The 16,277-nt window shown below is 40.0% G+C and overlaps 1 protein-coding gene across 1 annotated transcript in view; it reads left to right on the forward strand.

Moving 5' to 3' along the window:
* DHRS9 (dehydrogenase/reductase (SDR family) member 9) overlaps positions 1-15,955 on the forward strand; it is a 21,898-nt gene extending 5,943 nt beyond the window's left edge. Inside the window, exons 2-5 of the mRNA XM_005857546.2 lie at positions 5,562-5,937; positions 7,082-7,340; positions 10,994-11,157; positions 14,936-15,955. Of these exons, the coding sequence (XP_005857608.1) occupies positions 5,619-5,937; positions 7,082-7,340; positions 10,994-11,157; positions 14,936-15,159 (966 nt within the window). The 5' untranslated portion in view covers positions 5,562-5,618 and the 3' untranslated portion in view covers positions 15,160-15,955. The remainder of the gene's footprint in view (positions 1-5,561; positions 5,938-7,081; positions 7,341-10,993; positions 11,158-14,935) is intronic.
* Positions 15,956-16,277: the final 322 nt, after the last annotated feature.

The following is a 16,277-nucleotide window of genomic DNA, read 5'->3' on the forward strand; positions in this document are numbered from 1 at the left end:
TGGCACGGGGGTCCCTCAGCCTGACCTGCACCCTCTCCAATCTGGGAGCCCTCAGGTGATGTCCTACTGACGGCTTAGGCCCACTCCCTGTGGTTCTCTGCTGTCTGTGGGGCCCGCTTGGCCGCTCCTGGGTTGCTGCTGGTGACGGCCAAGCAGGCCCTGCTGTGCGTGGTCTTCGGGGCCGTTTGGCCGCTCCCAGGTCGCCGCGGGTGACGGCTAAGCAGGCCCTGCTCTCAGCGGCTGCTCCCCAGGACTGGAGGACTCCAGCGGGGCTGAGAGGACTGGGCACCACCATCTTGTGGCTATGGGCACTGCCATCTTTGTGTCAGAGTGATGGTTAATTTGCATATTACTCTTTTATTAGATAGGATTGGGTTCTTTTTGTATGTACCCTAACTGAGGATTAAACCCGCAACCTTGGAATATTGGAACAACATTATAACCAACTGAGCTACCCGGCCAGGGCCTGACAACACAATTTAATGTGAGCCCATCTTTAACAACTAAAATGCTCCTCTTTGTTTTCTTGTTACCAGATAAAAATGGGTTTGGCTAGGTAAGGAGTAGGCTGAGAGGGAGATGAAAAGGATGAGAAGAGAAGGGAAGAGAACAGAAGAGAAGAAAGAGAAGAGAAGAGAAGAGAAGAGAAGAGAAGAGAAGAGAAGAGAAGAGAAGAGAAGAGAAAGAAAAAGAGAGGGAAAGGAAGGGGAAGGGGAGGGGAAGGGAAGGAAAGGGATGGGAGGGGAGGGGAGGGGATAGGATGACTGTTTTGGCTTGAGTTTTTGTTTTTCTCCAGAAAGTGTGGAGGTGAACTTACCAGAAAGTAGAAGGCAGAAAACTTGGTGCACAAAGTCACTAGATACTGAAGTCTTTTCTTAGAAAAATGTTTTATTTTCCCTTGCCAAATTTTCAACCTTTTATTTTGAAATAATTTAGAACTTATGGAAAAGTTCTACCTAGATTTTCTAAATATTAGCATTTAATCACAGTTTTATTCTCATTTTTTCTTTATGTACATACATATGTGTTTTTATATGTTTATTTGTGTACATATTCTTATTATTTTCTAAATTACTTGAGTGTAAGTTGAAGATACAGTGCTATTTAATCTTCAAATATTTCAGTGTGTATTTCCTAAAAAGCAGGATACTTTCAAAATAATCATAGTAAATCATCAAAATTGAAAAACTAATATTAATGCAATATTATTTATCAGACCTACAGATCTCACTCAAATTTCACTAGTTGACCTAGTGAAATGTTCTTTTGGGTGAAAGAAAAAAGATTTTCTGGTCCAGGATCACATGTTGTATTGGGTTATCACATCTCTAATCTTCATTTATCTGGAACAGTCCTCAGTCTTCCTTTTCCTTCATGACTTGGATGTTTTTGAAGAGTACAGGTCATGTATTAAGTAGAACTGAAAGATATGTCTGTGTATGATCAGCTTCTGGTTATGCATAGGCGTGCTCTGCATCCTTCCCAGTGTGGCATCTGGAACAGTTCTAAGTCTTTCTTTAAAAAAAAAATAATAATACAAAGTTCATTATTAGAGATCAGAATAAAGGAAGTGAAGTGGAAACTATGCTCTTGAGAAGTCGCCGTGATAAGACACGGCGGCTTTGCAGGCCGCTTTATGAGCTCTTGCATTATGATCACGGTGGTAGCCATTCCTCAACTTCGCTACAAACTGCAGCTTCTCCATGCTCCAGGGCTTCAGGCTGACATCACTAGTAACTGTTCCTGATCTCTCAGCTTCATCCTTCCAGGCCTTCATTCCCCCACAACCACTATAATCATGTAATCCCTGATTCCCATATTACCCTCCTTGTTTCTATAATTCTTATAGTGACTCTCATTTTATGATCACACTCAGACTGATACAGCTGTCTTCCTATCTTTCTTTGCCTTCCTGACTTTGCGGGTTCTGAAGAGTGTGCCATACCAGGAGGCACATGACCTTGGTCTGTCCCATAACCAGTAGTATTAATTTTTATTTCATATGTAGAGATTTTAAGGAAATTTTATATTTATAAATTCAACTAGTGTATGTTTTGCTTAAGTGTGGCCTTGATAAATAATCTTTGAATAACACAATATTGACTATAGTCCCTGAATGGAATCTGTAGGCTTCATTGCAATTCAAATCCCATGGAAATTATTTGAAAAAGGCAAATGCTCATGGGGTTTAATGTCTCCTAGAGCAGAGAGCGGAGACTCTGTGTTGTCATGTTTTGCCAGGGGCAAGCATAAGGGGAGTAACAGTAAAACAATGGCTTACCTTTGTGAAACCTTCTACACTGCACTTTTACATGTAAGTTGATTCAGGTGCTTGTCTGTTGGATTTCTCCACTGTGAAATTACTATTGCTCTTTTTTTTTTAAGTTAGTATGCATCTTATGGGGAGATTCTTTGAAATTCTATAATTATTTTTTTCTCATCAGAATTTCATCCACTAGTTTTAGCATCCATTGAACATTCTTGCCTGAAAAAATTGGTGGTTTTCTAATTCCATCATTCCTTTTACATTTATTAGTTGGAATATTAGTTCTTCTGTAAAATGAGGCAAATAATGTGCCCTGTCTAACTCACAATGTTGTTGAGAGGATCAAATGAGTTAAAAGTAAACATGCAGTGTAGGAGGCTTCAGGAAGGTGAGCCATTGCTTTATTGTTACTCCCCTTATGCTTTTCTCTGGCAAAACAGGACAACACAGAAAGTCTCACTCTCTGCTTCAGGGCACATTAACCTGTGTGAACATTTGCCTTTTTCAAATAATTTCCATGGGATTTGAATTGCAATGAAGCCTACAGATTCCATTCAGGAAATACATTCAATACTGTATTTAGTTACTCGATAATTATTTACCAAGGCCAGACTTAAGCAAAACACTACACCAGTTGAATTTATAAATATAAAATTTCCTTAAAATGTCTACATAGGTAATTTTATAAAAGTTAGTTACCCCCCCTCACCCCCAAATTATACATTTTAATGTATTTATATATTCGAGAAGGGGAAATCCTGCTACGTGGACAGTGATTTGCAACAAATCAGTAACTCCTACACAGGGAAGATTTGGGGAAACTACACCAAATTATTAAGTCAGTGTAGTCTAAAAACTTGACTGCTTTAGAAATAATCACAGCCATACCACAAGAATCAACTAGTTTGCCCAAACCTACCTTTTTGTTGTAGGTTAATCCTCACCCGAGGAGATTTTTCCATTTATTTTTTAGAGAGAGTGAAGGGGAAGGGGAGAGACAGAGAGAAATATCCATGTGAGAGAGACACATTGGTTGGTTGGCTCCCATACACACTACAACCAAGGTACGTGCCCTTGACTGGAATCAAACCTGGGACCCTTCAATCCACAGGCCGATGCTCTATCCACTGAGCCAAACCAGCTAAGACCAAACCTACCATATTTTAATATTTACCTCTGAATAATTTTTATCAATTGACAGTTTTTTTATCCTTTCTTTCTTTAGCTATAGATCTTTTGTCAGGGGGGGAAATGAAAGAAGAACCTAAAATTTCCTTGAGAAGTGAAAAAGTTATATTACATTGAGTCATTTTTCATCTGAAATGATCTGTTCCTTATAAAGCAGTAGAAATAAAATTGTCTGTATGTGTGCACATGAGTGTATTTTAATTTTAATCTCTGTGTGTGTGTTTAAAATCCTTATTATGTGGGGAATATTTATATACAAAGGAAAAAAACTAGAAAAAAACCCACAAAATATTAAGAGTCAAATGTGATAATCATTACTTTCTCTTTTTTTTCTGCATTTGCTAAATATTTTTACCATGAGCACAAGTCACTTTTACAAGCTGAAAAAAAAGAGCAATTTTAAAAAATGACTCAAAGGAAAAGCCAGAAAATCATTATATATATTAAAAAGCCCAAACAAAATTTATAAAATTTCTTGGCCTTGCCAGTACTTTTTGAACACAGTGTCTATGAGCAGCCATGATTCCAGAAGCATCCATAAAGCCTGAACTTGAACTCAGGGCCTATCTATCCATTGTCCTCAATGAGGTACTTAAGGCCTCTCTTGATTCTAAGGGTGTTTCCGGGTCAAGGGTAAAGGTGTGTGCAGACCTACGGCAAAGTGAGGAAACTCTGAGGCTCCATGGGGGAAGGAATAAGGTCTTTCTCACATGGGATGTTCTCTGTGGCCTCTCTTCCTTCCATAAGCAGAGAAAGCCAATACAGGCCATGGGCTGCTCCCATGTGGGGTGGGACCTGATAATCTTCCTTTGGGCTGCCTTATAGCTGTGAGGTAGGAGGCCGGGACTGCCTTGATGCACAGACCTGAGGCAAGGAGGCAAAGCCCTACAGCTCTTATTCATTTCCTCCTACCAGATGGCTTGCTCTTCCCCAGACATCATTACCCTCAGTACAAGTAATAGGGTTGGCTGTCTTTGTGAATAACACTATATTATATATGGAATTTTAGATTCTAAGATAGTCTGAAATCTTTTCCTGTGATAGTTTTGATATTACACTTCCAAATTAATATTATACTTGTTTTCAATGATATAATGCCTCATTCATCCACAACTATTATTTTACTAGAGGCCCAATGCATGAAACTCGTGCAAGGGTCTTGGCCCTCACAGCCCCGGCTTCATCCTGAAGGTCGCCCAGAAGGTCGTTAGGCTGTTTGGTCTAATTAGCATATTACGCTTTTATTATTATAGGTAGCCAAACCCTGTACAATATTTAGTGGACCTTTCAAGGTGGCATATACATTTAAATGGTCAAGACTATAAAATTCCTATAGTACTGTTTCTTTGACATTTATTCTTAATCTAAAAATAATTGTGAGAATTCTAAATTGCTGCAGTAAGTGTTCATGAAATAATAAAATTTTCTTTAAAAAAATTTTTTTAAGTGGTTTATGCCCAGGGTTCTCTCTGCCTGTTTGATTTTAGGCCTGAGGTTGTCTCCAGTCCTGAAAAAATTAGTTTTCCAGGTCAATCTCCTGCATCTATGGTCAAAGCTTCACAATTTTAAAGTATAAATTGGCTCTACTTTGTCCTCTGTACATGTGATTTTTTTTCTCACAGAAGCTGGAATCCAGAGAGGTCAGAATCTGAGAATTACTGATTGTGGTTTAGGATTCTGTGCCCTTGGCCATCATCTGTCTTTCAATCTCTTCCTATTCATCTCACCTTCTCTCAATGAATTCACTGGTGGCCTTGCACTTCAACACTGTCTGCACTGAGTTGTAAGGGTCTCAGAGTTCTCTCTCTCTCTCTCTCTCTCTCTCTCTCTCTCTCTTTCTCTTTCTCTCTCTTTCTCTTTCTCTTTCTCTTTCTCTTTCTCTTTCTCTTTCTCTTTCTCTTTCTCTCGCTTACTTTTTTTACTATTACTTGGTTAATTTTTGCGTCACTTTAGAGAAGTGGTTTAGCACTTAAATGGCCATCTTCCTAAGCAAAGGAGTTGTTTTGAAAACTATTTATCCACTCAAATGTATTAAAATACCTCAAGTTCATCAATCCTGGGTCTGATGGTCCTAATTTGAATTTTCTTTCTAATTTTGTACACTCAGGACAACATCTTATTTTATTGTTCAAGAAAGAAGTAATCTTGTGGATACAGGAAAACGATGTTCTTATGGATGTTAGCCCTCCTAGTCCTTTGTGGTTTTCTATGGAAGTATGCTAGTAAAAGACAACCAACGATTGCAGACATCACTGATAAGTACATCTTCATTACTGGCTGTGACTCGGGCTTTGGAAACTTGGCGGCCAGGACTTTTGATAAAAAAGGATTTCACGTGATTGCTGCCTGTCTGACTGACGCGGGATCAACAGCGTTAAAGGCGGAAACCTCCGAGAGGCTTCACACTGTGCTTCTGGATGTGACTGACCCAGAGAATGTCAAGAAGACTGCCCAGTGGGTGAAAGACCACGTTGGGGAAAAAGGTGAATGACGTGGGGCTGGGAAGAATGGAAGGGGTGTTGCGAAGTAACTAAAGCTAGTAAAATGTGCTTGGATATTAAGTGGCCTTTCAAGAAAATGTCTCATAAATGCCCACTATACACTGGAGAAGATTGGAGAAATCTTAGGATAGCCCCTGAATCTTAGGATAGTCCCTGGGCGTACATGAGAAACACAGCTCAAGTTATCCTCAGTTTTAAATCCCACTGGTGAAGGTAGAACTGAGGTGGGCGTTTAACTTTTCCTGGTCTTCTCCAGTGAAGTGTTACTCTAGCCACATACACAGCAAAGGAACTTGGGGTTAAAATCTACAGGAGAATATGGGAACAATTCCCAAACTGTCATCTGGATACCTGAAATCTGCTTCTCACTGCAAAATGGCCAACGTAGAAAATGGCCTCAGAATTTCAGTAAAGGTGTCTTTGATAGTCATGGTAGAGTAGTGAGCCATTGGGCCTCATTCTGCTAAGGTGGCAGCATTCTAAACTCGAGGACTTTTACTGGCTTGAATGAAGTTTGAAATAGTCTCATGGATGAAGATATTTAATAAGCCCACAAATGGAAAAAAACAACCACAAATGTTTTTCTCTATCACATCTTCATCATATTGTTAAGAGTCTATTCCTCAAAAACAATGGTTTGATAGACTCCACATAATTTTTAAAGCTTGAATTCCAAACACCTTTGCACATATTAAATGTTTCCCAACATAAATAAGCCAAGTGAATGATGGGATTTTTTGCCAAAAATAAAGGTGACATAGATGGATGCTGCTCTTCATCCATATAAACAGTCTATCAATATGCTCTGGCCTTGCCATCTAGAAAGGTAGAAAAATAGACCAATTTACTCTATATCTGAAATTAAAAAACAAAAAGTCTCACTGAGTAGCAGCATTTGACATTCAGAACCAAAAAATAGAATAACTGTAATACTGGCTTCCAGTAACAGAAGTTCAACTATTTCAATTCAGCCTCCCACGCTTCCTGCTGTCACTTCCCAAAACTATAGCGTATTTCAAAGCGAGAGTATGACTAGAGGAGGAAATGGCACCATTGTGAAAAGCAGAGGCTGTATTTCCATTAAGGATGCTTCTACCACATCTCCTTTCCTTCCTCTCTGTTCTAGGTCTCTGGGGGCTGATCAATAATGCTGGTGTTCTCGGCGTGCTGGCTCCAACCGACTGGCTGACGGTGAAGGACTACAGAGAACCTGTAGAAGTGAATCTGTTCGGACTCATCGACGTGACCTTAAATATGCTTCCCTTGGTCAAAAAAGCTCGAGGGAGGGTCATCAATGTCTCCAGCATTGGGGGTCGTCTCGCATTTGGTGGAGGAGGCTATACACCATCCAAATACGCAGTAGAAGCCTTCAATGACAGCTTAAGGTAAAGCAAATGTATCAAGAAATAATAGCAGCTAACATTTATTGAATGTTTATTATGTACCAGACATTCTATTTAGTGGTTTAAATTATTCCCAATATATAGCTTATCACAAGCATGTCAAACTCAAAGGCTAACCCCGGCCAAGTAAACAAGGTTTAAGTTTATGTGCATTGCAAAAAAAAAAAACACCATAGGTTTTTTTCAATAGAGACATGCTGAATACAAAGGACTGAAATAAATGAGTAATCGTTAACATGAAACAATAGAACATTTTAATAAAAATTAATATTTTTTTCTTGAACATTAACTTACCAGACACTGAATAACTGCACAAATTAATAAGCATAATGCAAATAAATCTAATTTTCTTGTTCTCCGAAAGTGAAACATTTCCCTTTGCTCACACCAAACAAGTCAGTCCAAGACTAATGACGTGGCAATCAGCTGCTAGAATATTCGCTGCTGGTACTAGTGGAGAGAAATGGTGCATCTGCGTGTAAAGCGCATAAGGGAAATGAATGCAACGTGATTATAGAAGTCAGTCATTAGCGAATGTTGTAGTTCATTTTTAATAATTATGTAGGATATTGTAAAAATTAAGTTACAAAATTTTTATTAAAAAGTTTCTTACATACGCTATATTGGCTGGGCCACAAAAATATTTGTTGCAGGCCACGAGTTTGACATGGTTGGCTTATCACATCATTTTGCTGTGTGCTTTCAGAGAACCCCTGAGCTCAAAACAAAGTATCAGTTTAACAAATAAATGCCCCAACTCTGTGCCCCCAAGCATGTGTGAGGTTTACAGGGCTTCTTGAATCCGTAGGTTTATGTATTTTCCAGATTTGGGGAGTTTTCAGCTATTAATTTTTTTAAACTTTTTTTTGCAATCCAGTCTTTCTTCTCCTTCTGAGTCTCTATAACACAAACGTTAGGACTTTTGGGTTGTCCCACAGATCCCTAGGGTTCTTTTCACTTTTTCCATTGTTTTTCTCTCTGTTGTTCGGATATTTCTAATGATCTATCTTTAAGTGCACTGACTTTCCTTCATTTTCATTCTGCTATCGAGCCCAACAGATAAATATTTTATTTTAGTTATTGTATTTTTCTAGTGGTTCAGTGGCACTTCAAAACATGGTCTTCTTCCCTCCCTCGCCTACTAACATCTTCATTTTAGAGTTCTTAAATAGCTGCTCCATGCATTCTGTCCAGGTTTTGTAGCTACATTCAGTGGGAGAGACGGGGAAGTAATCTATCTTACTTGGAACCAGAAGCTGTCACTTTCAGTTCAAAGCCCCGTTTCTTTGTATCAATCAAGTTTCTGGTAGGAAAGGGAGGACATTAAAACTGGGCAAATGGAGCAGAGTTTACTTAAAGGACTATTGGCAAGCATCAGAGTCATGTAGTGAAATCCCAAAGGGTAATGTAATGTCCAGGAAATTAATGATAGCCGCGCATCTCTACCCACAAGACTGAAGGGAAAAGAAAGGGCAGTTTCCAGAACCTGGATACATAGAGGCAGTCACCTTCAGTTGAGGGATAAAATTAACCAGTGTCAACATCACAGGAGTAATAACTAGTCCAACCTCTTCCCATTGCTTCCTCTGCTCTTCCTCTGTTGCTCCCAATTGACTGAACCAAACAGAAGCTAAAATATAGTTAATACAGGCAGGCCTCCCAGCGTGGAGAGCAGACACATGGGTGGAGGAGACAGTGGGGCAAATGGAAAGTATCCAGTTGAGTGTGCTATGATAGGCAAGAGAAAAGATGAAATTACATACTATCTTTTCTTCAATTCAACCATTTATTTATTCAACTAGTTGCAGGTACATGTTAGAGTTATGATCTACACCAGGGGTGGGCAAACTTTCTGACTCGAGGGCCACAATGGGTTCTTAAACTAGACGGGAGGGCCGGAACAAAAGCATGGATGGAGTGTTTGTGTGAACTAATATAAATTCAAAGTAAACATCATTACAGGCCGTAGTTTGCCCACGGCTGATCTACACCATGGTTCTAGGTGTAGCTTACTAATAAAAGGTTAGATTATTCTACAGAGATTAATAGAGACAGAGCAACTCCATTTTGCTATTTAATCAGGTTTCCAGGTTTGATTCTTCCAAGAAATAAACACACAAGACAATGTCAGAACAATGCTTCTTCAGTGTTAATGTGCATATGAATCGCCTTGATCTTTTCAAAATGCAGGTTCTGATTCAGTGGGCCTGGGGGTGGATCCTGGGTTCTGCATTTATAACAAGCACCCAAGTGCTGCCCCTGGTTGAGAGATTACACTTTGAGTAGCAAGGTCATGGAGAACCTCCATCAATCTGCTTGGTTGCCCTTTGGTTCCACTCTCTCAGCAACAGTATCATAATAAAATGTTAGTACACTTAGAGACATACTTAATTTTAAAAAGATATTTCAACGGAAGGGTTTGTGGGATTGCAAACGCGGCTGTGCTATGCCTGAAATTAATCAGTAGAGAGTGTTCATAAGTTTCTAAGTCATGGAACAAGTGTTGGAAATGGTGTTGTGCATGCAGGCCACAGTCCAGTGGCAGCTCCAGGAGGATTTGGGGGCAGCTGTCCTATTGGGAAAGGGTTGGGGCTCTTTAAAGCTGTATTTGCCCAGCAACATACTAGTTTCATACTGGTTTTACTCACCTGGTAAGGTTAGTTGGATGACTTAAAGCCATTTGTCCCTGGAGGATGTTATTTTCATGAGTAGATGGAGAGGAAAGTCTTCCCATATACCCCTTTAGCACTGACACTTTCCAAACCCACAGGAGGTCAGAAGATAGGCGAGAAAAATACAATCAGGTTGAAAAATAATCTTTTTCATTTCAATGCAAGCAACGTACCCTTCAAACTATTTCAAAATCAAGCTAATTTGCATTTTTGTAAAATATACTTCAAACTAAACAATAGGTGTGTTACTAGAAAGCAAATGTAAGATCAATTAAATCATAATTTAAGGTTACTGGTAAAGTTCTTGGTAAGTCTTATGGTTGGTAGAGTCTTCTGTAAAATGAATAATTACTTCCTTATATACTCTTGATAGAAATATAAATTAAATATAGGAAATAATTATTCACATAACTGGATTGCTTTAAAGAAACGGGGACCATGATTTCACCAAAACCCTGTTGCCTGGTAAATGCATAGGTCTGGGTTTTCTGCAGTGAGATGATGAAAGAGCTTGCTGAGTGGCCTAGGGAACAGGTTAGTCAAGTCATATTGTGTCCCTCAGCATATCCTCATTCATGCTGCAGTCTCCTCACATTCCTAGAATGGAGGTAAACTTGTCCAGCCAGACTAGTCATCGGTCAATTTCACCATAAAGTATGCTATGTACTGAAAAGAAACGTGTCCTCAGCCCAAATGCTTGTCAATTCAATGAGGGTAGGCTCAGGGGGAACACTGGGCTGGGGGTGGGTCTACCCAGGTCCCTGTCCTGTTCTGTCACTAAACCAGCCCTCACTTCACCACCCTGACCTTCAGATCCGCAAACTGAGAGGGCAGAACAAGATGCTCCTGTCCAATGCACCTGATTCTCTGATCCCGTGAAAAGTTTCACAAGAAAATGTCACGAGCATTTTCCAAATGAACCTCCACTGAACATCATCAATGGTTTGTTTGTTTTTTACTCAGACGGGACATGAAAGCTTTTGGTGTGCATGTCTGTTGCATCGAACCTGGATTATTCAAAACAGGATTATCAGATCCAGTAAAGGCTGCTGAGAAGAAATTTGCCATTTGGAAGGACCTGTCTCCTGATATCAAACACCAATACGGAGAAGGTTACATTGAAAAATGTGAGTTTTGGGGATGGACCCAGGGTCCTCTGGGATTCATTGTCCTAGCCAGTATGCAGGAGACTCAAACATATATTAAAAAATGAGGTTCCATAGTAATAGGGATCTTAAATATGGATCAGGTATTCCTACTAATTCCAATGTCATCTCTTGCTCCTCTGAGCATTTACTAAGTGCCAAGTTCCATACTGAGCACTTTATAAATTATGTGTATCATTTACCCCTCAAAAAAACACACAACACTATAGGAATAGTAAACAGAGGCTTTGGAAGGTGAAATGTCCTACCCAAGGCAATACAACTCCTGGTCTTCACCTCTACCCAAACTCCTCTACCAATCAATCACTTAACATTGTTCCAGGATTTATGGAGGTCCCAAAATATAAAGACTTAGACTCTGACCCTTAACTAGCTTATAATCTAGTTGAAAACAAAAAGTAACCAAGAGAGACTGTAAAACAATGAGACTGTACAGCATAAAGAAAATCAATCCTTTACTTCTTAGACATATCCCTATAGTCCAGAAGGGTGCTATATCATGTGGTCTCTAATTGCCCAAGGAATTCAGACCAAGAAAAAAAAATACTAGCTAAGAAATCTTTATGGGACAGGTCAGGTTTGAATAAAGCCCAAAATATAGGAAGGAATTATTTGGGTAAAAACTTTCTGGAGCAGGAATGCACGGGGAGTGGAGATAGAAGAAGTAACTAAGTCCAGAGACTGAGTCAGGGATGGAGAAATAATAATGTGTACTTGTCCCCACTATAAGAACTTTACATGAACTTTCATTTAAAATGCTTAAATAAAAAGTAAATAAATAAAATGCCCAAATAAACCTTATGAAATAGATACCACCTTAATTTTATAGAAACAGAGAAGTAAGTTGCCCAAGTTGCAGAGTTATAAGTGGAAGTACTAGATTTGAACACAGGTAGCCTGACTTTGCACCACACTATAATGTCAACAGGCATTAAGGAGCTGGTCGAAGTTCCTATATCAGGATTGCGCCTCCACCTCAAACTCCCTGGCCCTGCCCCACCTAACTTTGTGTCACTCTATTCCTCCAAGCTGTAATCCAGCCTCTTCCTCAATGGGCTTGGTAAGACAGCCAACTGTGGTAAGGTTCAAGGCCAGTAGTTCACAAGGTGGAGCAAAGACCAAGGCAGATCCACCCAGGGAGGTTTTTAGAATGACTGACTCCTTCAACCACCCCACCCACTATACATACACACATACACACACGCACACACAGATGCAAACATATACACATATACAGGGGGTCCCAAAAAAATGAATATGCACTTTTAATTATTATAAAGTCAGTGTTTATGAACATACAGTTCATTTTCAAAATTTAAAATAATCTGCAGAAATGAATAATTTTTTTGTCAATGCCTGTTTTCAAACTAATGATCATTCTGATACAGCCATCACTGATAACTCGAAGCAATGAAATGGCAAACATCAAGAATCATTTTGTTCAGTATTTATGTGCCCTTGATTCTTCGACTGTTGCCTTGATTCTTTGACAGTTTTGTACCATAAACTTTATCTTTTATGTATCCCCCTGCCCCCCAAAAAAAGTCTAGCAGCACTTTAGGATAAATTTTCTTTGTTCAAAGTTTAGTCTGACTTCACCCATTATTTCAAGTCAGTTAAACCTGAAAAGGAGTGAAAATTAAGTGAATTATCAGCTGTTAATATAAATATATACATCGTTGGGGGACACCCAAAATATCAACTATAACTTCTGGTCTGACAAACCTCCCAGTGCTGACATGTCACTATAGATTTAAAACCTCTGCCGTTAAATATTATTCCTCACTCACCAACTCTGAAGGTTCTAAGTAGATTCAGAAACAAAATGCTCTTTTAAAAGCGCTCTCTCCATTTGATACTAACATTGATACTTTATAAATGCCTATGAGTATATCATCAACTTCCATCTCAAAATTACGTTTGCACTAGCCCCTGCTTCAAATGTCCTGTCTCAGAAGTACCATGTGGCTTTGAGCCCAATGTTACACTGGTTGTTCTTTTTAGAGTTTTCCAAGTCAGGATTTGGAGATCAGCCAGACTCACTTTTCCGAAGTAGACCACAAACTTAAGCTCACCTTTCTTCGTTTCCCAGGCTGGAGTAATAGGAGTTCAAAATAGCCACTAAGGCTTATTAGGTAACCTCATTTAGTCTCTTTGATCAACTTGTGGCTACTGGGGCCTGAAGTTGAAAGGAAGATTTAAAATAATAGTTTTCTTTTGAGAAGACACAACTCAGATATGTTTTTTTCTTTTAAAATATTTTTATTATTTCAGAAAGGAAGAGAGAGGGAGAGAGAAACATCAATGATGAGAGAGAATAATCTATCGGCTGCCTCCTGCAGGCCCCACTGATGACCGAACCTGCAACCTGATCATGTGCCCTTGACCAGAATTAAACCTGGGACCCTTCGGTCCCTCGGCCGATGCTCTATCTACTAAGCCAAACCAGCCAGGACCTCAGGTATGTTTTAAGAGCACAGGAGGCCCTAGCTGGTTTGGCTCAATGGATAGAGCATCAACGCACAGACTAAAGGGTCCTGGGTTTGATTCCAGTCAGTTGAAGGCTTGATCCCTGGCCCAGGTTGCATGTGGAAGGCAACCAATCCATGTGTCTCTCTCACATCGATGTTCCCCTCTGTCCTCTCCCCATACCTTCCACTCTTTCTATAAAACAATGGAAAAATATCCTTGGGTGAGGATTAACAACAACAACAACAAAAAGAGCACAGGAGGAATGTTCCAAGCCATTACCAATCCCTGATGACACACCAGCCTCTTCAAAAGTGTCTTAGCTCATTATTCAAACACTTCACTTACCTGAGAAGGAGGATCTCTTCAGCTTCCTGAGTCAGGGCTTTGGAGTGATGATTCTCTATTTATTCATTGGATTACAGAGGCACATGACACATGAGTGCACGCACACACATGCTTAAGTGCACATGCATTCCCACATTTCCTGTAAACATGGTACTCCCTCAAAACAAACCCAAAATCAAACCCATAACTCCCTGGGCTCAGGAGCCTCATATACTTTATGACGTTGTTTCCCTTGTGGCTTTAAAGTAGTGCCTCTCCAAGTTTGGTCTCTGGACCAGTGCCATCAGCATCACCTGGAAACTTGATAGAAATGCAAATTCTTGGGCCCCACCTTACACCTGCTGAAGGTGGGACCCACCGATCTGGGCCTTAACAAGCCCTCCAGGAAATTCTGCTACCCACTCAATTTTGAGAGCCAACGGTCTAGAGCAGTGGCTCTCAACCTTCCTAATGCCACGACCCTTTAATACAGTTCCTCATGTTGAGGTGACCCCCAAACATAAAATTATTTTCGTTGCTACCTCATAACTGTAATTTTGCTACTGTTATGAATCCTAATGTAAATATCTGATATGCAGGATGTATTTTCATTGTTACAAATTGAACATAATTAAAGCATAGTGATTAATCACAAAAACAATATGTAATTATATATGTGTTTTCCGATGGTCTTAGGAGACCCCTGTGAAAGGGTTGTTCGACCCCCAAAGGGGTCACGACCCACAGGTTGAGAACTGCTGGTCTAGAGAAAGCATCGCTGCATTATTTTCTGATAAATAGATAGAAACCCATCACAATGGGCCTCAATTATAATGGCAAATTCAAAATTCCCACTAACGCATCTTCCCCTTTGTACCCTCACCTCTACAGACTCCTTTTCCCCTTTCATCAAAGAGTAAACACACTTGTTCTCTTTTTACAGGTATGGACAAGCTGCGGGGCACTGTATCCTTTGTGAACGTGGACCTCTCCCTGGTGGTGGAGTGCATGGACCATGCTCTCACAAGTCTCTTCCCTAAGTCCCGTTATGCTGTTGGAAAAGATGCCAAGGCTTTCTGGATACCTCTGTCTCACATGCCAGCAGTGTTGCAAGACTTTTTATTGTTGAAACAGAAAGTAGAGCTGGCTAATCCCAAGGCAGTGTGACTCAGCTAACCACAAACGTCTGCTGCGGGCTATGAATTTGGCTGATATCAAGGACATACCTCCTTTTTAATTTTATTCCTTACCTAATCCAACCTGGACTCATTTAGATGATGCTTCTTTTGATAAATGAAGAGATCCCACCAACCCTGGTGATATCCCAGAGTCCCTTCTCAAGCCTTCCTTGAAAAGAAGGGCAGGAATGGTACCTGCCCAATATTTAGGCTTTGCCTGCTTGGTCTGATGTAAGAAAAATTTAAAGGTTTCCCCATCCAAAATGATCTCTACCACTGCTAACCCATACTCCCCACCCCCATTCCTGAATGTTTAATATATGTCCCTTATCAAAATGTTCAGAGATAAGTAGACTATTTTCGTAAGTGGATTAGATGTGTTCTGTTATCTTACTGAGAATAAGACTCTGAAGGACTGGAACTCCATTCTGTGAGCTTTGATGGGGCAGGAGAAGAAGGGTTATGAAGTGTTATGTGACTGGTATAAGCTAAAGGGCAGTAGACAAACACTAGGGAGGACTGGAAGTAGGAGGGAAGGGAAAGGAATAGAGGACTGAAAACAGAAATGGGTATAAAAGTGGAGGCAGGGAAATTCCAAGGCAAGCCTTCCTATCCTAGAGGGGACTAGGGAGGATGAACAGCCCATTCAAGGCCACCGTGAGCACCGATGCACACACAACTGTCTGGTAGAGAAGTGGTAACAACAGAGTAACCAACCATTCCAAAAGAACAAAAATGTAGGAAATATTTATGTTTATTCTGGTGATTGCAAATAGAACAAGACTAAAAATACCTGATGTAATTTACACCTGGGGTGGTTGGAAATCTACATTTGAATTGTCTCTGAAGCCCCATGAAGATATAGAACTAAATTAATGACTCTTTTTATAGTTACAGTGTGAGCAGCTCTGCTCCTTGCTCATATTTATGGTTCCAAATTGAATTGACCCTAGACCCACTCACCATCCAAAAAAATGGTTCTCTAAACGGATGCTTCCCCAGATTCTAATATCCATATCACTCACAAAGTTTTGCTGAGCATGCATATAAGCATAAGCAATGGACATAAGACACTGGGGGGTAGGGGAGACCAGGGGATTGTTAAGG

This window comes from Myotis brandtii, unplaced genomic scaffold, assembly GCF_000412655.1.
Source record: "Myotis brandtii unplaced genomic scaffold, ASM41265v1 scaffold112, whole genome shotgun sequence".
Classification (NCBI taxonomy): Eukaryota; Metazoa; Chordata; class Mammalia; order Chiroptera; family Vespertilionidae; genus Myotis; species Myotis brandtii.